Here is a 23,759-nt window from a genome sequence, read left to right on the forward strand (position 1 = left end):
CTAATCTGGGGGGCACATACACCCATGCCTACCCTGTGGTTGTGCACAGCACCAGAGAGCCCCCCCCTGCTCTCCCCTTGGATGAGCCACCCACTCCCAGGGTCACATGCACTGCCCCGGTTGGGCAGTGCCTACCCCAGCCCCAGCATAGGGGCCTCAACCTGAAGAGGTGAAATCTTGTCCTTTGAAGTGGGTACTTCACAGTTCTAGCCCATGAACAAGGAGCATTTCTGTCTAACACTGCCACATAATTGTCAAGTAAATCTAAAGCCAAAGTGTATTTGTATTTTTTAACTTGGGGAAGATAGAGATTTTGAAAGGGGTTCTTAAAGTGCAATGCTTGTGAATTTAAGTTGTGAAACATTATCTTATCAAGCCCTTTTCTCAAATAGTTTTAAACTGATTTTAGTTTCTCATTAAGCATTTTTTACAAGGCTGCTGAATGAATACATTATGATATGGACATGGCAGGAGAGAGAAGGGAAAAGAAGAAAGGGGTGAGAAATGGAGATTTGTTTTGCCTAGCTACCATTAAACTTTGCTTCTAATTGACAACCCTGCATCCATCAAACTAGGCAACTAGTTTGATGGCAATAGAGCTTCTATAGCCTAAGTCATCATGAATCCCATAAGTCAACTATTCCCATGTGTGCTTATGACCGTTTTTGTTTAATGAGATGACTCTGGTATATGAATAGTTGTTTATTCAGCCAGTTTTTGTACTTTACAACTGGAATTCTGGAAATTCAAAAATTACATCTTTGCCTGTGAGCTTCTTGTAGACACCAGAAAATGTTTCCACCTGCAAAGAGAGAGCCATGTTACTTTATTGTTCTGCAAGAGCTGCATGTCCAAGCATAGTTAATCTATTAATAGTACTGTATATTCTTATTTACTACACACCGCATAAATAAGCCAACCATGCACCTTGTTTTTTAAGGCAGAATATAGGGTCAGGGAGGAAAGATTTTTCCAGAGTCATGACTCTGGCATGTCAAAGTAGTACATCTTCCTGGAAACAATGTTCAGGAAACATGGCATCAGGAACTTCTTGGTGGTGCAGACCATCTCCTGCAATGCCACACTTCCTGGATACTCCACAGTCCCAAGATGACTTCCTCCATGTCACACAAGGTTTGGTCCCAGACCCTTGCAAAAGGAATAGCCTTGCTAGTGCCCTAAGTAGTTCTTTACATAAAATTCCTGTTAATGAAGTGGTTTCCACATTATCGAGATACTACAAACACGTCACTTGCTACTTCAAGCATGAGCTACAATGCTGAGCCACTAATTAGTGCTCAGCCAGTAGTTATGGCCATTAGTGGGGTTGACACAGGACTTCACCCCTTCGATTTTCAGGCAGATATATAGGGCTGTGCAAAATTTTGACAGGTGTTTCGTTTCAAAGCTGTTTAGATGCATTTCGAGCTCAAAAGAGTGAAATCTAAATGAAACGAAAGGCTCTGAAACTAAACGAGGACACTCAAAACTTTTTTGAAAGTTTCTAAACGTTTTGAGTTTTGAAGCTGGGCTTGCCTGCAGCTAAATGGAAACTAAGGAAAGCAGAGCAGAGAGGGGAGTGACTGCTCTGATACTGACACTGAGCTCCTGGTTTGTCCCCAGCTCTGAAAGCTTCTGTCAGCTCTTCCCAGGGGGCACAGGCTACAATCTGCATGTGGGGTTTCAGCAGGCTGCTGCTGGCTGGCGCCAGTGCCAGCACATAAGTCTGCCTGGCACAGCCCACGCCAAGCACCAGGAAGAATACAGTGCTGGCGCTGGCCCCAGCCAGCAGTAGCAGCCTGCCATCATCCCGCGCCCAGATCTGGGGGCTCGTGCCCCCCGGAAGGGCTGTAGGGCTGTGCCAGACTCCTCCCAGGGAGAGCAGGCCCCGAGATGTGCATGCAGGATGACAGTGGGTTGCAGCTGCAGGCAAGTGGTACAAGTTTTGCTTTGAACTGAGGTGCAGTTTCACAAAAAACCCTGCACCTATTTTCCTGAAACTTGGCCAACTTCATGCCCTCTGAAGGGACTACCATCCCTACAATTTTCATCTGAATCAGGAAAGAAATGACAAAGTTACAGGCATTTTTGTGATTCCCCATTATAGCCTATGGGCGAAACATCAAAACAGTTTTGACAAAACCAAAACAGAACAGCACTTCGAAACAGAGAAACGAAACACTATCCCTTTGAAACAGCGAAACAGAAGCTGAAATGAAATGGTGCTGTTTCACACAGCCCTAATAAGCAGCGGCCATCATATGAGCAACGTGACATGCCTAGATCTCCAGAAGTACTCCTTTTCTAGAGAAGAAAACAGCTTCTCCATTTAAAACAAACCCAATTTTGGGGAAAATGTGCCTGTTGAAATATACCATATTTTCTTACATACAAGACTGTCATGCACATTTGCTCCTTAGTAGCCATCAAGAAGCTAAAGAAATACACTATGTTTCACCTCCATAGCCAGAAGTTCAAAAATTAAATCAGTTTCTGAATGTGCCATACCAAACTCTGTTACTGCATTTTTCTTCGCCAAATGTAATAGTGAGAAATAAGGGACTTGCAGCCCATTTTGTTTCCCAGCGTGATCAATCTAGAAAACATGGCTTTGATTAAGCTGAGATTACACAAGTCCTTCTAGAGAGAATGCTTTCTGTATAAAAGCACTGAAGGAAGTAAAAAATTGTTTGCAGAGCAGCATGACAACTGATTAACTGAACATAATATAGATTTGCAATAACCAAACACAAAGAGTTTTGGTGGTGTTCAATCCACAGAGCAGTGAAGTTGAGCAGCAGCACAGCCACATGTGCCAGGCCCATCAACTCAGAAGATCAGAATGTTCCATTCCCAGAGTCCATCACAGGGGGAGACCTCACAATGAACCAACTTAGGAAAGCAGAGTGCAAAACAACCAAGGTTGAAATTAAACAGATGCTGGCTCATTGCTCAGAAGGCAAATGCAGGCAAGTTTTTACACTCTTGCCATAAGGGGAGAAGAATGCAAGGCCATGTCTTACGTTTCTCTGTGAAAGTCTCCAGTTTACTTAAAAAAATCTCTGCCCAAAGTTAGACTTTAAAGATTAACTCCTTACCTTATGTTCAACATTGTTCTGTTGCGCTTTGTCCAAATGGACTTTTATTAGTCTGCTGCCGTCCAGTTTCACACGGATTCTCTTGCCCACAATTTCACTTGGGAAGACCAGATCTTCAAGAATGGCATCATGCACTGCAGTAAGTGTACGGCTGAAACACACCAAGGTACAGCCCAAGTTAAGCCAACACACTTAGTCCAGGGGTTGTCAACCGGGGATATACATACCCCTGAGAAGGCCCTAGGGGCAGGGAGGAAATGACACACAGCCCAGCCATGCACCATCCCATGCTGCCGCCTGTTTGCCAGATGCAGGGGAAGCTCACATGCGGCAGCATCCGCCACTCCACAAAGCTGAATGTGTGGCACCCCACTACTCCCCCCAACTCAGCATCTGGCCACGTGCCACCCCCCCACACTCAGCAGCTGGGGGTACATTGCCCTGCATCCAGCCGCTGGGTGGGTGGGTGGGTGGTACAGTGGTCCAAAAAGGTTGAAAATCCCTGGCTTAGTCTACCAAGAATTAGCTTTCTCATCCAGGAGTTTTCAACCTATTTTCATCTGTGGACCTGTAAAAAAATTTCAAAAGTTGTGTGGATCAGAATGGTCCCCTCCAAGAGTCCATCACTGGGAGAGATCTCACAATAAACCAGCTTAGGAAAGGAGAGTGCAAATTCTCTTTGGAAATCTGGAACAGAGGTGAGGAACCCTCTGAATTATAAGTGTGGGTAGTATTCACCCACTTTTGATTGATCACAGTCATCTCTAGCAGACCCCTTAGTCTGCAAAGAGGCTGAAAACCACCGTTCTAGTCTAAGACTTCACAACACTCACCTAGGAGGGAAATACTACTATTACTTCAATGGTAAAAAAAGAAGGAAAAAAAATATTAATGCAAGCCTGCTCATTACCCCGCTGAAGTGGATGCATGCACTCCACTGAAAGTTGATGACTGCTGTATCAAAACTCCATTCAGAGTCTGGGTAAGTGAGGGGGAAGGAAAAGGGTGTCAGGTATTCAGCAATATATAAGGAAACTCAACAGCTTGTAGGGTGTGTCTACATGTGTGCATTTACTGCACAGTAACCAAAATTACTGCACAGTAACACTATGTATGGACTGATTTAGGACTAAATTTTAGTCCCGAGCCAGTCCACACACAGCATTAATGCGTTTTAATGCCTGCATGTGTAGACGTCTGCTTATTCCCGTTTACCGTGCAGTAAACTGAAGCTGGCATAAATGCATGTGTAGACACACCCATAGTGAGCTATTCCTTACGTACAATACTGCATTATCAAATGTTAACTGAGTTTAAAAGCAAGCCATACTAAAACTAGTAGTAAATTTACTACTAGATGGCAGCTGCAGGTTTAATTAATAGCTTCTCTAAATGTCACAGTTCTCAGGTACTTTTATAATAGACTACAATTTGGAGGCCCAATTCTGAACATTATAAAAGTTTAAAGCCAGGGGAGGTTTTTTACAGAGGAGTCAGAGACTGCCAATTCATCAAAACCTGAACCACTGCAAGACAGTTAGATAGTTGAGGAATTCTGCACTGTTTCAGTATTTCCAAATTTCAAACTGTAGTTAGTTTGAACTGAAAACAATTGGCTTTTAGACCAGAAGTGCTCAAAATATTTGAGTTGACCTAAAAATTGTTTTTCCCTGCAAACTTCCAATCTGAGATGAACTTCATCCCAATTCAGGACTGGGCTTTCTAGTAGGAAGTCTGTTTCCACACCTAGCCCCTCCCCTATTAGCAAAGCAAAAATATCTCATGGCATCCAAACTAATATGGAATAAATGTTATTCATAGGGTCAGACCACAAGCGCATGGAGCCCAGTAACCTCTCACAGTGGCAGGGCATAGGTATTTAGGGGGAGGACAAACAGGGTATTTCCAGGGTCTTCTATCCCCTGCTCCTCTCATTCTAGTTTCCAACAAATTAAAGGATTGAGTTCAAATTCAGAGGCTGCATCCACATCATTTAATACCTCCTGATGGACCTTTCCTCCATGTTAATTGCATGCTGGCAAGGGGCATGGAGAAGGGTAGAAAAGAGGGGTCAAAAGGGAAACTTTCCTCTTGTTAGCCTTAAGCCTATTACCCAGTAGTCTCAGCAAGTCCCCTAGGTCTTGTATTTTGAGAGAATGTAAATAATAAATCCTTATTTACTTTCTCTGCATTATTTAACTCTTCATACGATGCTAATCTAATGTTCCCCACCCCCCCGGCATCTCATTTGAAAGTCTCAGTTTATTTAGTTTCTCCTCATCCGGAAGCCCTTCCGCACCTTGATCATCCTTGCGGCCTTTCTCCGTACCTTTTCTAGTGATTCTGAGTGGACCAGAATTGCACAGTATTCAATGTCTGAATGTGCCAAAGATTATGAAGGCCATAACAATACTTTGTTTTGCTTGCAATTCTCTGAATTCCCAACATAAGTTGCCTTTTTGATTGCTGCTGAACCCTGACCTTAATGTTTTTAGGTATTTGTTCACAATGACTTCCTAGATCTCTTTCCCTGTGTAGTAAGAGTTATTTTCCCACCATCCATTTAACATAGGAGTTAGTTTGCCATATTGCTGCCTACTCACTCTATTTTGCAAAGTCTTTCTGTAGTTCACCTTGGTTTTCCCGACTAGATTAAGTGTGGTCAGCAAATCTGGCCATCTCACTATTTACTCCTCCTCTAAAGGGGTTTAATAGGACTATATTAAACAGCAGTCCAAATACACACCTCTGGGGCACCACTGCTTACTTCTTTCCATTCAGAAAAAACTATTTATGCCCACTGTTTTCTATCCCTTAAGCAAATTTCTAATCCACTAGTGACCATTTGCTTTAATTCCACAAATTAATATCATTGAAAGCCTTTGGCAGTGGACTGTGAAGGTTTTTAGAAGTCCAGATGTACTATAATCAAGTGAGTTTCCCTGATCCAATTTTGCTGACATCGTCAAAGATCACTAGTAAGCTAGTGAGGCATCACCTCCTTTCCGAAGACGGATGCCATTTCCTCCTCAGCAAATCCTGTTCCTTCATGTGCTAAACAATTAAATCTTTATTGTTTTCACCAGTTTGCCAAGAGCAGAAGTCACTACCATGTAGTAAAGGGCTCTGGAGCCCTTAAAAGTGAAGTTACATTGCCAACCCTCCAGCACCAAGGCTGTTTCAGGTGAAATCCTATAGTAAGCAGTTCTGTAATTTCAGTTTTGAGTTCCTTCAGAAGTCTAGGGTGAAAGTCATCCAATCCTTGTGATGTGCTATATTCTCCAAAACTATATCTACCAAGGGTCAGTTCTACTAACTTCCCTCCCCTGCCCCAAGTCCCAGGCACGTGGCTGGGCCAGCACCATGCTGTGTTCCCATGTCCCACTCCAGGCCACCTGGGTGCAGCTGGAGTGGCTGGTGTAGCTCTTGTCCAACCCTGGTGCGCAGCCAGGTTGGACAGGAGCCATGCCAGTGGTTCCAGCTGCGCCCACCTGGCATGGCCCAAAATGGTGCACAGAAACACAACATATCCCTGCATTAGCAATGCCCACACCCAATGCCCACACCCCTACCAGGCCCTGGCTCAGAATACCTGCAGCTTCTGGCTCTCTTCTTTCTGCATGCCCTCCCCTGCCCCTGCCAGTAGGGAGAACCATACCTGAGCTTTGACCCTCTCTGGGGGCCAGGCCACCTGGTCTGCAAACAGCTGCAAGGTCAGAGCTGCCTGCAGGCAGCTAGCTGGGCAGAAACCTGGCCAGGACTTCAACAACCCCTGCCTTGAAGCATGCACCGGGGGAGGAGAGGAGGAAGAGTCGCTGCCTAGCCCCTGGAGTCAGAAGGGGCAAGAGGCATCAAAAGCCAGGCAGCAGCAGGCTGGATATAATTCCTCTCTCAAAACAGCCACAGGCCAGACAGAATCATTTGGCAGACCGAACCTCACCCGCAAAGAGTATTTTGCCCACCCTTGGATTAGCAGAACAGCTCTGGTGAGGGAATCTACTACCCAACACTTAACATCTTCCATAATAAAAACCAATGCAAAAGACTCAGCAATGATCTGATCTCATTTTAGTACTCTTTACATCCTGATCATCCAGTGGGCCAACTTTTTTTTGCTTCTAATATACTTGAAGAAATTTATGGTCTTAAGCTAAAAAACAGAATTCATGGATAAACCTGCTAATCTTTGTGTAGCTTTACATTTGACTGGCTGGGGCTGGTGTGCCTGTCCCCAACTTCACCTTTGTAACCTCTTTTACTCTGCCATTTAACCATGACAGCTTCTTTTTGATCCATGATATGCTTTTATGTTGCATCTCCAGCAAAGTTGTCCATAACTGGTTCATGCTGCTTGCAGGTTTTCTGCCCTCTTTTAACAAGCTTCCTCATATTTGCATATTTCCCCTTCTAAAGTTAAAAGCTATTGTGGTTGATTATTGGAGGGTTTAACGTCCTTGTAGGAAGGGAGAACACAAATTATAAGGATTATTATAACAACAGTTACCCAAGTCTTGGGACCAGAACAAGAATGGCCTTTCATTTTGTAGGTCCTAGGACTAACTCCTCCACAAGACAGTAATTTATGATGTCTGCATCCCACCCTAGCAGCAGATTCACCCAGTCAATGTGGATAACTGAAGTCACCCATTAGTATTGTGTTCTTTGCTTCTGCAGCCCCCTCTGAATTCCCTTACCAATTCTACCTCACTGCTGCTATCCTAGTCAGGTGCTCAGAGGGATATCCCCAGAAGCATAGTATAGTCTTCCTGGGTAGAAATGGAATTTTTACCTAAAACAGATGTCAAACATGCAGCCCATGGGCTGCAAGTACACAGATCTGTATCATCTGGTCTGTGGGTCTCTGAACTATCCCATGCACCTCATGGGCCACACAGGCTGAACCCAGCACTGCACACGGGATCATTCTGAACATATGCTATATGCAGTATCCAAGCCAGACCAGGTCTGTACATGGGCACTGGGGCTAAGCCATGTTAAGCCCCCAATGCCATATGCAACACATGCCCCAGAGCCAGTGAACAGAAGTTACGTAGATTTTACTTGCATTTTTATATAGTGCCTACTTACCCATTTGTTTAATAGGACACACACACAAGGAAACTAAACTAATATCTTTTGCTCTTTATTGCACCTCTCTGCATCTAACCCAGGGATGGGCAAAATAAAGGCCCAAGGGTTGCATCCAGCCCACCAGGCCATTCTATCCAGCCCATGGGGCCCCTACACAATTTACAAAATTAATACTTATTTGCTCCTGGTTACCTGTCAAAGATGAGAGGAGCCAAGGGCAGTAGGACCCAGGGCAAGCCCAGCAGCAGGACCCAGCAGCAAGGCCCGCCCAGCCCTGCCCCAACAACCAGAAACCCCTGCCTAACAGAGGCTTCTGGCCTGGGGCCGTGGGGCTGTCCCTGCTCCCCTGTGCTGGAGAAAGAAACGTGGTCCTAGATACCTTGCCAAAACTCAGTAAGCAGCCCTCCACCTGAAATAAACTGTCCATCCCTAATTTAACCCAAGCCCTCCCATCCCATTTCCTATCCTTTTTAGGAGCACTGAGATCTAAATTATTTATGACTTCACCCCCACAAGATGCATCAAGTCCAAACCATGTGCTCTTCCACACCCATAAGCCTTCCTCCAGTTCTCAGGTTCCAGGCTGCTCTAATACCTTTTTAAAAGGTTTGGTACAAGCAACTTGGTACTATTTTCGTTTAGGTGGAGCCTGTCCCTCTTACTTAAGCTCCGCCTATACAACAAGGAACCCCAATTCCTAATAAACCTAAAGCCATCCTTTCTACCATTTCCTCATCCATGCATTAAAACTATGCCTTTCTGCCTGGACCAGCACTTAACCTCCAGGACCTTTTTAAAACTAATGTGGTTAGTACTGAGATGGACTACCAGGTATGAAGAGTTTTCCCTACTCCCCAGCCTGACGCCCTCCTGTCACCTATCACCTTCCCTTGCAGCAACACTGGGGCTACCAGAATGGAGATGGAACTACCATACCATGTTCTTAGTCTCATCCAACTATCTTTGCATCTTTCTTAGCTGTTCCAGTCCAACCACACTGGTCTGCAAGGACTGCATTTGCTCCAAGGGCCAGGAGCTCTTCACACTATGTGCAAAATATGCCACCTCCCCGCTAGGAAGGTAATCATACACATGACTCTCCACGCCATAAACCTGGATAACTCCATCCTTCTAGGAGAGACTTCTCCCAACATTAAATTAAATTTGAAGTGGTTTTCTTGTTTTGGGGGTTTCATAGACCTATTGAAAGGGAGGTTTGAGGAAGGGGTTATGGCTATTAAAATATTATTTAGCTACATCTTGTTAAAATTTCTTTAAAGCTAAATTTAAATTAGAGTATAACAGTCTACTCTGCTAGCTTAGGATAAGGGTCGGGGGAGAAGGGAAGTAAACTATTAAATCCGAGAATCCAAAAAAGGCATTACATGTTTAATTAACTCCAAAGCTCAAGTTCAAGATAAGGGCAAATTAAAGCTAAACCAAGTATTTACCGCAAGAGATTAGTTAACACTTGGCAGAAGTTAGCTCAGGAGTGGGCAAAATACAGCCTGTGGGCCTGATGCAGCTCACCAATTGATTTTATCTAGTCCACAGATGGGCAACAGCAACACACGGCAGGTCCTGGGTAAGCCATGCTCAGAGGTAAGGGCCCACTGAGGCAGCAGTTCCAGTCTCTGCTGGCACCATGCAGGATGCTGGGTAGAAGCAGCCACACCTGCCCAGCATAGTATGACAGCCTGAGAGTTGGAGTCCGACCTGCTCAGGGCCATACTCCATACCCAAGGCACCACAGGAGATGCTGGGCAGAAACAGGCCCACTTGCCTGCCTGGCACCAGCACAGGTAGAGCTGCTGCTTGCCAGCAGAGGTTGGGGCCCAACTGCAGCTCACCCAGGGCCTACTGCATGGTGCCAGGTGGGACTGCTTCCATTCAGCATCTTCTGTGGTGCCCAAGATATACAGTCTGGACCTGCAGGTGCTGGGTGAGCTGTGCTTAGTCCCTCTACTAGCAAGTGGTACCCGGGTCCTGAAGGGCTGGACTGCATCACACAGGTGCCACAGGGAAGCAAGGCAGAAGCATTTCTGGCCACTGCAGGCCCGGAGCAAGCCACACTCAGGCCTTGGCGGCTCTGGCTCTGGCCATGTGTGGTGCCAGGCAGACAGGCACAGCTCTTCCACCAAGCAGCTGCCAGGGCCCTAAGAGCAGCTCATCTAGCCCCCAGCCACAAGCCTCTGCACAATCCCATCCTGCCCTGCCATCCTGGGAACTGCTGGGGTTGGGGGAAGAAGAAATGACACACAAGTGCATGCACCGGAAACCCTGATGGTAGGGTAGAACAGAGTAGCGGCCCGTGGCCAGACCCCCAGAGCTGCAGACACATCCAGCGGGTGTTACCAGGGGAGCAGGATGGGAATACACACACGGTTCTTGACAGATCACTGAAACTCATTAATTGGCCCCTCCAGCCCAAATAATTGCCCATCCTTGTATTAGCTAGAGATAAACTGGCCCCCATCTGCACAATACAGCTTATCCCAGGAAGACCTATGAAAGCAAACTTCAATTTGCCAACTGCCTTGTTTGCTCTCCCCCAAATCATTCAGTACTGCTGGTCACTTAGGGACTTCCTTTTAGCAGAGGACAAAACCCACATACAAGTAACACTCCCTAGCACAGCGTCAGGCAATTATCTTGGGCAGAGGGCCACTTACTGAGTTTTGGCAAGCCATCCAGGGCCGTATGACAGGCAGCCCAGGGCAGATGCATATTCGTTTTCTAAATTGTTTAGGGGCCCCGCGGGCCGGATAGAATGGCCTGGCAGCCCGCATCTGGCCCCAGGCTGCATTCTGCTCACCCCTGCCCCAGGCCCCTCACTGAAAATTCCAATTACAGTTCACACACATACTCCAGAATGAGACCAATGTTAGGCCCTCATCAAATCACAAAATACAGAAAAAACAGCAATGCACAACTGGAGGTAGGCCCATAAATTACATTTTAATCTGTTTTACACATCCAGAGCCAGGGTCACTATTCTCAGAGAAGGCCTAACTTGAGAGGATAGGTGAAGAAACTTTGAGTGTGCCTGGGAGCAGTGAGCCCAGATAGAAATGTTAAAAGAAACTCAAGTCAAAGGTAACAGCAACAGTTCTGCTAGAAATATCTTGAGTAGGTTTCTTTACTTGTACCAAAAAATATGGTTTAAATCTGTTTGTATGTTCACAAATGCAGGGCTATCATCACCACCTGACATTTCTTTTTCTGCCTAATCAATGTTAGCATAGAATACCTTGGATCAAACATTTTGCAGTACAAAGCTTTTTAGGTTATGAACACATGCTTGCATAGTTAGGAACAGATGCTTACAATGTAGTCTTAGAAATGAGACAGGATGTAATGCCACAGCTGAGAAGCAAAAAAGGTACTATAGCAAGACCTGCTTAAGATCTATGCACTTCAAGTATTTGGGAAGACTGAGCCTTGGGTTTGACTAGACTTAACATAATGGTTTGATATCTCGAAGACAAAGAATCTAATCTGCCACTGCCTACAGGAAAAATTCAGCTAGCTGCTCCTGGTAACCAACTGAAACTCAAGTTGGATAAATCATGCAAGATGTATTGAGATCAAGGGTCTCAATCATCTGACTTGTGGCTCTGTTTGCTATCTTATTGAAACCAAGGATCTCAATGAGATTGCACACACGAGCCAGATGATCAATTGTGGAAAATAGACTAAGACCAAGTGTATGACCAAACTAGTGCAGAACAGTTGCAGGGACCATTTCAAAGCAGGACCAGAAAGCGATTACACTTGAAAATCAAACACAAATTTCTCTTTTCAACAGCACCCAGTCTTCCTTTGCCCCTTTCCTTGCCAGATGGCATTAGTTTACTTGCTGAAAGGAGAGACTTTGTAGAGACAATGACTAAACATAAGTCACTTGCCCTTAAAGCTTCTACTAACAATCAAAACTGTCAGTCAAGGTACATTATAAGTGGCACACATAACCCTGCAGAATATTTACTTACCTCCTGGGACGCTTTTGCTTGTTTTTTGTGCGGCTTTTTCTTGTTGGTTTGGGCAAAATCCTTCTCTGTTAAGGCAGAAATACCAAATCTCACATGAGTGCTTAAGACTTTCCAAAGTCTAATTCTGAAAATAAAGTGTACACTCAATTCAGGTATTCCCTCCCCCCTTCAAAAGCAGCAGCATCAAGGGAAGTTTGATTCAGAACCAGAGATCAGTTTCTTGGGGATTTTGCCAGAACCCCAGACTCATACTTAATGTTAATAATATCTTAACATGACCATTGTAAAAGCAGTCTGTGTATAAAGATGGCAGCCAGAACAGAAATCAACAACATAACTATTTAACCGGTAAAAATATAAATGCATGTTTGGCCATAGAATCATAGAAGTAGGGTCGGAAGAGACCTTGTAGATCTTCAAGTCCGAGCCCCTGCTTGGGCAGGAGAAAAACTGGGCTCAAACGACTCCAGCCAGGTAGGCATCAAGCCTCTTCTTAAAGACCCCCAGGGTAGGAGCCAGCACCACTTCCCTTGGAAGTTGGTTCCAGATCCTAGCCGCCCTGACTGTGAAGTAGTTCTTACAGATGTCTAATCTAAACCTACTCTCCAACAACTTATGGCCGTTATTTCTTGTTATGCCAGGGGGAGCTAGGGGAAACAAGGTCTCTCCCAAGCCCTTCTGGTCCCCCCTAGTGAGTTTATAGATGGTCACCAGGTCTCCCCTCAGGCTTCTCTTGTGAAGGCTGAACAGGTTCAGGTCTCGCAGTCTCTCACTGTAGGGTCTGCCCTGTAGTCTCTGGATCATGTGGGTGGCCTTCCTCTGGACCCTCTCAATATTGTCCACATCCCTCCAGAAGTGGGGCGCACTGAACTGGACACAGTACTCCAACTGTGGCCTGACCAGTGTTGCACAGAGGGGGAGGATCACCTCCTTGGCCTTACTTGAGATGCACCTGTGGATGCACGACAAGGTCCGGTTAGCCCTGCCAACCGTGACCTCGCATTGTCAGCCCATGCTCATCTTGGAGTCAATAATGACTCCAAGATCCCTTTCTACCTCCGTGCTTTGTTCCATTTAGGAACATCTGCCAGAACAAAAAACTGATAGCTTTCAATACGAAACAGGCAATTAATTCTGGAAAGCTGAAGTGTAGTCGTAGCCATGCTGGAGAAAAGCATAGTTTTGTTTTTTGGGGGGGTTTCAGTTATACCTTTTTATTGGACCAACTGCCTAGTTGGCAAAGAGAAACGCTAAGCAACCTATGAGACAAAATACCCTTTACTTCAACCATGGCTACGAAACAGGATCTTTGCACCAGCTTTGTTGCAAGTGGATACTTACTTTTGTTTAAAGATAGGCTTTTTTGGCTTAGCTAGAAAAAAAAAAAAAAAAAGCTGTTCTGCCAAACTGTTCTATATGCCTGCTTTCCTACAATTTAAGCTTAAAACCATGTTTTGCTCATTAAACTGGTGCAACTCATTACAAAGGCTTATGATTTAACAGCTTTTTAACCTCAAACTGCAGCATCCTCAAACTGAAGCGCAATGTCACTGCCAGGCAACAACCTCTGAAGACAGTTATGAAGTACCTCAAGCACAGTGGAGCTATTTGTGTGGTCCTTTTTAAAAGACAGGTTGCCTCACTTAGTGCCAAAGCCTAAATTAACAACATTCATCCATCCATTGTGACATACCACATTACACCCACTTTCTGTTAGAGCCATCTGCTGACATAACATGCCCCATGGCTCTTGACACCAGCTTCATGAAGAAAAGACAAAGTACCTCAATTTAATACAAACCAACACAAAAAACAAACTTTACTTCACAGATTGAGCTCAGCCTTCTCAGCAGATGCATATATCCAAGTTAGTTATCCTGTCCAGTAAAAACTTCATGAGTTTGCTCTTCCCCAGTACTGCCCTCATTACCATTTCACACTGCTTTTAACCTTTTCAGATCAATTTAAGATCAGTCATGCATCACTAGTGGTATCCAATTTGGGCTTTAGATCATTTCCAGTCAAAGTACTAAGTGAAGAAAAGAAGCTGCTCTGCTTGTTCTCGAACTACCATGGTTCTCCACCATTAAAGAGTCTGAAAAACTGCTCTTATATCTTTCCTTTTAAACTGTACTCCTCTGGGACCTTGTCACTTCTTCATAAGGATAGTTCATTGCTACAAGCATTTCTTCATCTCCAGAGGAGAAACTTTTAAAGTTTAGCTGCAAACTGTTGCTGACTAGAACAGAACTTAAGTCTACAGCCACAAAAATAAATGTATTGCACAAAGAAGTAACACACACCAACAGGATATCAGTTATAGTAAAAGGTATCAGATGTAGGTAAGGCACTAACTTTTTACCTGAGCAATGAACACTACATGTTTGCCACTGAATTTCTTCTCCAACTCACGAACCAGCCGCACCTGGATCTTCTGGAAAGATTTCAGTTGAGGAACTGGCACAAAGATTATGATTGCTTTTCTACCCCCACCTACTTCAATTTCCTACAAGAAACAGATTGAGCAAATGTTAAAAGGCAGGCAATGTTAGATTTGATTTTAAAAGTTTTCTACATGTAAATTAAACTTATGATGGTCTAATAATGTTTATTTTTCAGTAACAACATGCACTTTTACATGACACTGTTCAGTGTATTTAGAAATAGCCATCTAGCTTTGTAAGTTTTGCTAAAACCTACTGTGATACTGTTGTAGCTTACTACCAAAAAGAACTACAGGTTCCTATACACGTGCAGGGAGCCTGCTCCGATACATCAGTGTGTCATAGCAGACTTGATTAACCTCCACACTGAAAGTGGCAACAGAGAGCTTTGAAATAAAACACATTCTATGAGCTTTAGTTCAAAGTGCCTTGCCATCATTTTTCAGCGGAGATGTGCAGCACTGCCAATACACACGACATGTGGGCATTTTTAATTAACATGGCTCACTAATCAAAGCATCCAGTGCCACTTCCACAGCATGTGTAAAAATGCACTACAATTCACATTCTTCCCACAGAAGAGACTCAGTCTACTAGAGAAATGAGGACCTGAAGTTGACTGAATGTGATTTTAGATTTACAGCTAAATATAGAATGTATAAACTGCAGTTAATGTTTCCCACAAGGTATATGGAGTCAGCTTAACAGGAATGTTCAGGAAGCCATCCTAATTATCCTCCAGACATCTTTACAAAAAAGAACTGAAGGTAGCCCTAGTGACGCCCACTAGTTTTTACAACACTTAAAATGGTTCTGCCCTGCCTTCCTAGTTAAGTGACCAACCTGTAGGCCTACACAGGATGCTCTTCATACTACTGGGGACAGACACTTGTTCTCCAGCACTGCAAAACGAGGTCACAATTCAGACCTAACCACTTAGGCAGAGCCAAGAGACCCTTATCACTGGATACCCATGTGTTCGGCATCCAATTGTCCCCTACCTCACTAGGAAGAAACATCTTGTAGTTTTGCTTAAAGACAAGACCCCATGGTACAAGCTCAGGATCAATTCAAAGTCAGCCTCTATTCCTCCAGTGTGCAGACGTTGTGAAACCCTATTTTTTGCTGAACTCCAGAGAGTTGCATGCAAGCAGATATCAAGCTAGTTTGCACAAGTACTACAAGTGACCTACATGAGCTCCCTTGGGGCTTATACACCCAGCTTTGTTTTAGAATCTCAAGTTCACTACACAGAGCTGAAAAAGTTTGACTATGTTCTATTCTGAAGCAGTGCAAAGAATCAGTCTCACGCTACTATATTCATAACCATTTGTCTCACAAACTAAAAAAAAAAAAAAAAAAAAAAAAATCACTGAAGAGCTGCAGCTCCCAACTTTTAATAGCTGTTTTTTGGACTGGACCTATACTTTAAGTAAAGCGTAGTAGTTACTCTCACATAAAAAGAATTGGGGATAAAAAGCAGACTGTTTGTCAAAATGGAATCCAACAGACAATCACATAATACCCCCGGATTCATCTGTGCCCAAAGATGCTCTGACCACCTGCAATGTGGCCAGTTACTTTCTTACCAAACATACCATATTGAGCATAGTATCAGTTGGCAAAACCAAAATTTGAGAAACAAATCTAACCCTACCTTAGCTGCTGTGATGTTCAATTCTCTCAGTTGAGCCTTTAAGTCAGAGTTCATCTCCAACTCCAAGAGAGCCTGGGGGGGGCGGGGAGGAAGGTTGTTAGAAAAGAGTCTCACTTCCACAAAATGGTTAACATATCAGAGATAATTAATCTTCTGGTGCACAGCCTATGCTAAATGACACACAGTCCTCTGGCCTATCAGAATGGTATCTGGAATAAGCGTGCCCTGTTTTAAAAAACTTTTCTTTGCAATCATGTAGAAACACTCTAGCTCTTACACAAAACACACACTCCTCAACCATGGTGTAGGACAAGGTTTTTTTTGCTGGTTTTAATTTACTTAACCTAACAACCAAGATAGACCTATGGTCTGACTAACAACGGTCAGACCATAGGTCTATCTTGTCTAGTCTCCTGGGTCACACCGTGGCAGAGGGCACATGCTGGATGCAAGAGTGAACAGAGTATGACCAGGACTTTCTCTGCCTCTCACTAGTCCTCTCTTACTTGAAGCCTCCAGCACTTAAAGTCTAGGAAGTTTGAATTCAGAGGCTGTTCCCCTCACTCCTGTGCTCCCTAACCCCCACCAAGGTATAAACTTACTGTGACTGTCTTGAGCAACATCAGCAACTGGAAGAGGGACAAGAAACAAGCCTGATATAGCACTACAACTACAGAACAACCACACGGCAGTTGGAAGGCAGCCGGCTCTCGAACACGCCCTCTTGCCATCCAGCTTTCTGTCCTATTTTTTCCCCCAGTAAATGAGGTAACAGTGGAAGTAACGGGGACGTACCTGGGATATCCCCGACTCAAATTCATCCGGCTTCTCGCCATTTGGCTTCACAATCTTCGCACTGGAACTGAACATGGCACGTCTGCAACACCAACAACAGCTGTCAACATGGTCCAGCTACGAGGTGCTTTCCCTTGCTCCCAAGCTTGGGCACCATCCACAGTAATGCCAACCATCGCAAAACCATCGTGAGACTCAGAAAGTCAAAGTCAAAATAATTCTTGATCCAACCTTCATATCTCTGAATTCTCCCAGCTGGTAAGCAGGGGGAAAGGGGCAGAGGAAGAAGGAAGGGGTTGGGGAGAGAGGCCCTGCAGTGAGGGAGGGAGGGAGGCAAAGGTGAATGGGGCCCCAGGATTAGTGCAGGTCATTTAAAGGTGGGGGGGCACAGCTTCCCACAACAGCGTACACCCCCAGGGGAGGCACATACCCCCCCATGGGACAGAGGCAGGCTGCCTGCTGCAGACAGGGAACACCATGCAGTGCATCCCCCCCACCCACCCTGAGGCAGGAAGCACACTGGGGTCACGCAGCTGAGCTCCTGAGGCAAAGGCAGCATGGCACAGAGCCCGAGCCCCTTCCCCTCCACTTACCAGCTGGGTGCTGTCTGCATGTGTCACTGTCTCTGTAACTCTGCTCCTCACTCTGAAGCCACAGCCCTCCAGCCCAGCTGCTGCCCCACTCCTGACCCACAGGGCATGCTCCAAGCCCCCCACACCTTCACAAATAGCTCCTCCACACACATCAGAAACAGCATCTCGTGATTTACGTGCCAATCTCTTAATTTGGTCAAAGTTCGTCTCGTGAGTTTTGGCCCGGTGGGGCTGGCAATCGTGCACGCAGCCCTGCTCCGGAGCCGCCTCCAGCTGCAGCGCCCGGGCCACGCGGCTCCCGCCAAGCAGCCGCCAGGGCCCGCAATACTCCCCCCACCCGGACGGGACAGCACAGCGCGGCCCGGCCCCGGGCAGGCATCGGGCGGCGGGAGGACGAGTATCGGGAGCATCCCGCGCCCGCCCGCGCCCCGGGACCCGTCTCCATCCCCTGGGCCCGGTATTGCTGCCCCGATGCGGGAAACGCGCTGCCGCGTCCAGGCCACAGCCAGTCGCCAGCACCCACCTCGCTCAGCGCCGGCCTAGGAAGAGGGAGAGTTCTCGCGAGATCCGCCCAGGTGCCTGCCCGGGAACCGGCTGGCTCCGCCCATCCGGCGCTGAAGCCACACCCGGAAGTAGGGCACTCAGCCCGCGGCTCTCCCCAGCCCCATCCGCCGGACTGAAGCCTCGACAGAAGGAATCGAATTCTGGCGCCGGTGCCGAGCGAGGACGTCATGACTAGCCGCCGAGGGGCGTGCTTAAGAGCGTGTGCGCGTGCGCAGTGCTGTTGCAGCCGCGGCCCGGGTGCTGTACGGGGGGCGTTGTTTCAAGTGGCCGCATGCCCGGTGTCCGGGTCCGGCTCGCGGAAGAGGGCTGCGTGAAACACAAACACTTCTACGTCTGAAATTGGCCCCTTGCTCCTTTGCACCTGCCTCTGGAAATGCCTCAGCTGGGCATTACCTCCGCCGGCAGCTCCGCGACCGCCCTGCCCGCCCGGGAAAGTGGTGCTAAGCTTAGGAAATCATGGCCCGCACGCTGGTGAGGATCGGATGATGGCCGTTTCTACCCAAGGAAGCGGCTCGGAGGCAGCAGCAGGATGTGTCCCAGCGCGGCTCATCCGCTTCATTGGGCGAAACGTGTTGCTTGTTTTCGTGCTGCTCATCCTGCGGGACAACGGGCAAAGTTTCCTGCCTCCAGCCATCCGAGTCGCATCCCTGAAAGCAGCGAGCCCCAAGTCTCACCGCCTCCAGGAGTGCACCCAAGAGATATGCCCCTGACGCCTCGGGAAGCAGGGAAAGCTGTGAAGGCACCGCTGAGGCTTGAGGGGCTTGGTCCGGCACAGGACATGCAGGACCACAACCCTCAAACTCCAAACGAGCCCGTTTTGGGGGGAAGCTTGTTGCTGCCCACGCACTGCCACCATCAAGTAAATACATTCTCTGCAATCAAACAGCACAATTTATTACTGCCCTTTGTCATACCACAACTTGGTGTTGACAAAAGATAGTAATAAATTATGCTGTTTGACTGCAGTGCACGCTCTAATTAAAAAGTAGCCTTCCCCCCTTCCTGGAGCACATGTATCAGCACCCAGTGTTTTCCTCCAAAACTGCTGAGGACTAACACAGCACAACCTAATATAGAGCCTGGTGTGGGGAGAGCTTGTTGAATTAAAAAGATCGTGGTTCGTTTCTCGGGAGGTGGAAAAAAAAACTTTCAGCTTCAGACACACTTTATTAACAATACAAAAGGTATATATTTGCAAATAGGGTCAGAGGGAGAAGACAAAAGATCAAGTCCCTCTGCCCCCGAGCATAATCATTAGCAGGCTTTTATCCCCTCTCTCCTGACCACGTGTGCAGAAGAAGGAATTTTTACAACTCATTTCCGGTTCATACAAACATATATGTAAACATGTCGCTTCATACGTCCCATGTGCATTATAATTAACTACTTAAGTATGCGGGGCGGGTAGGCTTAATATGCATTAGGCTATCACGCGTGCGTGGATGGATTCAGGATTACTCAAAGTTCAACCTGAAGGCAAAAAATGGCATTTGCTCTTATCTTAGCCTTAGGAATTTGGGGCCATAAAGAAAGTGTGATTTAGTGTGACAAAGAGATAGTAAATTTGCAGGACAGAGAGGGGGTGATGCCTTAGTACAAAGGGCCTTTTGGTGGCTTTTCCCTTCAATTTCCACCCCCCCCCCTTCCCTCTCCCATTAAGGAGACAAGGATGGATAGCAGCTGTGTTTTTCTTTTTTTTTTTTTCTAAATCTGCTATTGATAATGCATTTTTAATAATATTTCTAACAACATCCCCCCTCGAGATGCTTTCTGATCTTTACTTCATTCGGGCATATCAAGATAATTACGAGGAATTTTTCTGAGGACCATGACCTTTGCAGCAGTCTGTGCTTTTAGAGGGACTGCTGCGACCTGCATTCCTTCCACTGTGGTGGTTATCAATCTAGTGAGACAAGGAATAAGGCAAGGGATAAAAATCAAACCAGTTAGAGCACACAAAAGCACAAACCCTACCTTTTTCCACCAGGGTCCTCCAAATAATTGAAACCACCAGTCCTTATTCCATGTGGTTTCCCACGTTTGTATTGGTACATGGGCTATTTTTCTAATCTCTTTGGCAATCTCTAAGACTGCTTTCCCATTGTCATCTATTTGGAGGCAACAGTTAGAAAGGTTGAGCTTTCCGCAGACTCCGCCTTCCTCTGCAAGTAAATAGTCTAAGGCCATCCGATTTTGGTATATGGCTGCTCTCATCTGAGAACTTTGTCGGGCTAATAACTCGAGAGCAGTGGCGGTCTGGTTAGTAATTACTTCCAAGACTGCCTGCAACCGGATGATTCTATTCAGCATATATATTGGTGTCCGGTATCCCCAACTCCCATCATTAGCCCATGTAGCTGGTCCATAATACTCAATAATCCTCTGAGGGGGCCACTCATCCTTCTTCCACTTTTGGGAGCTACCCTGTGTCAAACTTACATCAATACTTCTCTTGGCCCTTTTCCAATCATCATACAAAGAGACTCCTAGCTTATTTCCAACCTCAGACGGTAACAAAAAGAAAGCTGGTACAATTACTCCCATATAGCAAGTTCCCGTCCACCCCTGTGGTAGTATTGTATAGGCCCGTCGTCCGCAAATCCAATAGTATCCTCTTAAGGCCCTATTTTCTCTATTGGTGGCATTTGGAGGGGCCCAACCATAGGGCATCTCGGGAAACCCCAAGCCTCCTTCTGGACCCAAAGGACCAGCAACTGCGTGGCCTCCTTTCATGGAACATTCCCATAGCCCATCCTGGTTTTTGTCTGTACAATCTGTCCGATCATCACTTTGATTTGTGGCACTCCAATATTTATTAAACCACACAATTGTTCCATTGGGATGCTGCCACACTAGCCGATTATACCCTGGGCTATTAGGATAATAAAGCCGTTCTAATCTTGTAAGGTTCATCCACCTTACTTTTAAAGTCCATATGCAACGGCTGTGCCCCAACCTTTTTCCTGTACCATTATTACTGATGCAATACTCTCCTAACGCCACTTGGGAAAGTTCCCAACTGTGGTTCTCATCCCATTTTTGACTAGTACTCTTAACATCTGCCTTACTACTTACTAGCCATTTCGGGGCCAAAGGAAAAGCCCTCCAAGGCCACTGGCCTCTGGCCTCCCGAAGCCCCCCACAGGCCCAGCAGTTGGTAAGATTAAAAGTACCTGCAATTCTTTCCATCATATCAACATACAAATTTGTCCCTGGGGGAGCAATTTGGGAAAGCGAGGGTGTGAGCCAGCGGTTAAGGCTGCTCAATTTTGCTTCTTTCATTATGCAGATAACAACAAGGCACATTAAGATTCCCACCATATTTTCCCTTTTACTTTCTTGTCTAATTTTCTGAGCTTTGCTTAAGCCGTCTCAGGCGCACTTGGAGATCACCAGTAGGTTCACAGCTCCACTTGCTGGCTTCTTGTTCCGAAGACGACTCAACTTCCGGAGTGAGTTCGTCTTGGGAGATGTTGTCCTCTGACGCTTGTGGATATCGTTTCACACGAGTATGATGTATCCAACGATCATGGCCAGTAATCTTTACAGCGGTGTGGGTTGTTAGAAGTACCTGGAAAGGGCCACTCCACCTCTCAGTCAAAGGCTCCTTTTTCCACCGCTGCACCAAGACCCAGTCTCCCGGGGAGAAGTCATGTACCGGTACATCTAAAGGCAGACGCTGAAAGGAGGCTGCATACCTGTGAAGAGAAAACAAGACAGACTGCAAGGCAATAACATATGTATGAAGTTCACTATTACCTAATTCAAAAGTTACATTTTCTCGCATCCCAGGAGGTAAGACTCGAGGTGGCTTGCCAAACATAATTTCATATGGGGTCAATTTGAGGCCCCGTCGGGGAGTGTTTCGAATGCAAGTAAGAGCTAGCGGCAATGCTTGAGGCCACTTAAGGCGTGTTTCAATACAGATTTTGGTGAGCAAAGTCTTTAAAGTTCTATTCATGCGTTCCACTTGTCCTGAACTCTGTGGTCTCCATGGTGTGTGTAGTTTCCAAGTAACCTTGAGAGCTTGTGCGACTTCTTGAACCACTCTTCCCACAAAGTGTTGTCCTTGATCCGACTCGATGGACTCAGGCAGGGAATACCGGGGAATGATCTCCTGTAACAAATACTTCACTACTGCAGCTGCAGTGGCAGTCCTGGTGGGCCAAGCCTCGACCCAACCAGAGAGCTGGTCTACCATGACAAGTAAAAACCCGTGATGTCCGGATCGTGGGAGCTCGGCAAAATCAATCTGCCATGCCTGTCCAGGGTACGCTGCCCAGGGTCTACCTCCCATTGGCACAGGGGGTTTCCTTCGAGGGTTTACTTTCTGGCATATAATGCACCTGGTAGCAATGCGCTGAGCTTCTACATATAGCCCTGGGGCTACTGCTTGGCGGATCATTAGATCACCCATGGCCAAACCTCCCATATGGGTTCTTGCATGGAGCTGTTGCAGCACCTCCCGAAGCAATGGCCTGGGTATCATGACTTTTCCTCCTGGTACTATCCACCACCCCTGGGAGTTCTTTTCTGCACAAGCTTTCTGTGCAAATTTATCTTCTTCAGGGGAATACTGTGGGACTAAATCCTGAACGTATGGCCATATGGCATGGGACATAGCCTGCTTGGATACCTCTTCCGCTTCTCCCCCAATAAATGCAGCTTCCTTTGCTGCTGCATCAGCCTTTGCATTTCCAAGCTTATGCTTTTTCTCAGCAGCCTTCCCATGGGCCCGCACATGAATGACTGCTACCTCTTTAGGCTGGTGGAGTGCCTCTAGTAGTTTGATAATCTGGGGGCCATTAGCAATCTTATTCCCAGAGGCAGTAATGAAACCCCTTTCCTTCCACAATAGTCCGTGCGCATGGACTGTAGAAAAAGCATAGCGAGAGTCAGTGTATATATTAACTCGCTGGTCTGTCCCCAGCTGTAATGCTCGGGTGAGCGCAGTGAGTTCTGCGGCCTGTGCCGACCATGAGCTCGGCAATGACTCCCTCCATACTACCTTATCCAAGGTTACCACTGCACATCCTGTTCGTCTTTTTCCATCGATGACAGAGCTGGAGCCGTCCACAAAGTATTCAACATCTGGGTCTTCAATTGGGTCCTCAGCAAGATCAGGTCGCACCTGCGTGGTCTGATTCAGGACCTCAAGGCAGTCATGCGTCGGTTGCCCTGGCTCTGGCAGCAAGGTTGCAGGGTTTAAGGCTGTAGTATGTTTGAAAGTAAGTCCTGGATTAGAGAGCAAAAATATCTCATACCGTGATTGTCTGGAGGGGTTAAGAAATTTCCCTCCCTCAGTCCCTAGGATCTGGGGAACTCCATGAGGAGTGAGTATTTCCATATCCGCACCCATGACTATCTTCTGGGCTTCTTCAACAACCACTGCTGTGGCTGCCACAGCCCGAAGACAGGCTGGCCACCCGAGTGCAACTGGATCTAGAACCTTTGAATAATATCCCACGGGTCTCCAGGTCGGGCCCGATGGCTGTGTCAGCACCCCTGATGCAACCCCTCGATTC

The 23,759-nt window shown here is 46.4% G+C and overlaps 1 protein-coding gene across 1 annotated transcript; it reads right to left on the minus strand.

Moving 5' to 3' along the window:
* Positions 1–689: 689 nt before the first annotated feature.
* Positions 690–18,312, minus strand: RPS7 (ribosomal protein S7). Its single transcript, XM_090032638.1, has 7 exons — positions 18,194–18,312; positions 17,078–17,159; positions 16,283–16,354; positions 14,544–14,687; positions 12,182–12,246; positions 3,099–3,249; positions 690–802 (listed from the first exon to the last, which is right to left on the minus strand). Exons 2-7 carry the CDS (start codon positions 17,150–17,152, stop codon positions 725–727), a joined length of 585 nt encoding a protein of 194 aa, XP_089888764.1. The 5' UTR covers positions 17,153–17,159; positions 18,194–18,312; the 3' UTR covers positions 690–724.
* Between the last annotated feature and the right edge of the window lie 5,447 nt (positions 18,313–23,759).

This window comes from Crocodylus siamensis, chromosome 1 (assembly GCF_052110815.1).
Source record: "Crocodylus siamensis isolate JL-2025a chromosome 1, ASM5211081v1, whole genome shotgun sequence".
Classification (NCBI taxonomy): domain Eukaryota; kingdom Metazoa; phylum Chordata; order Crocodylia; family Crocodylidae; genus Crocodylus; species Crocodylus siamensis.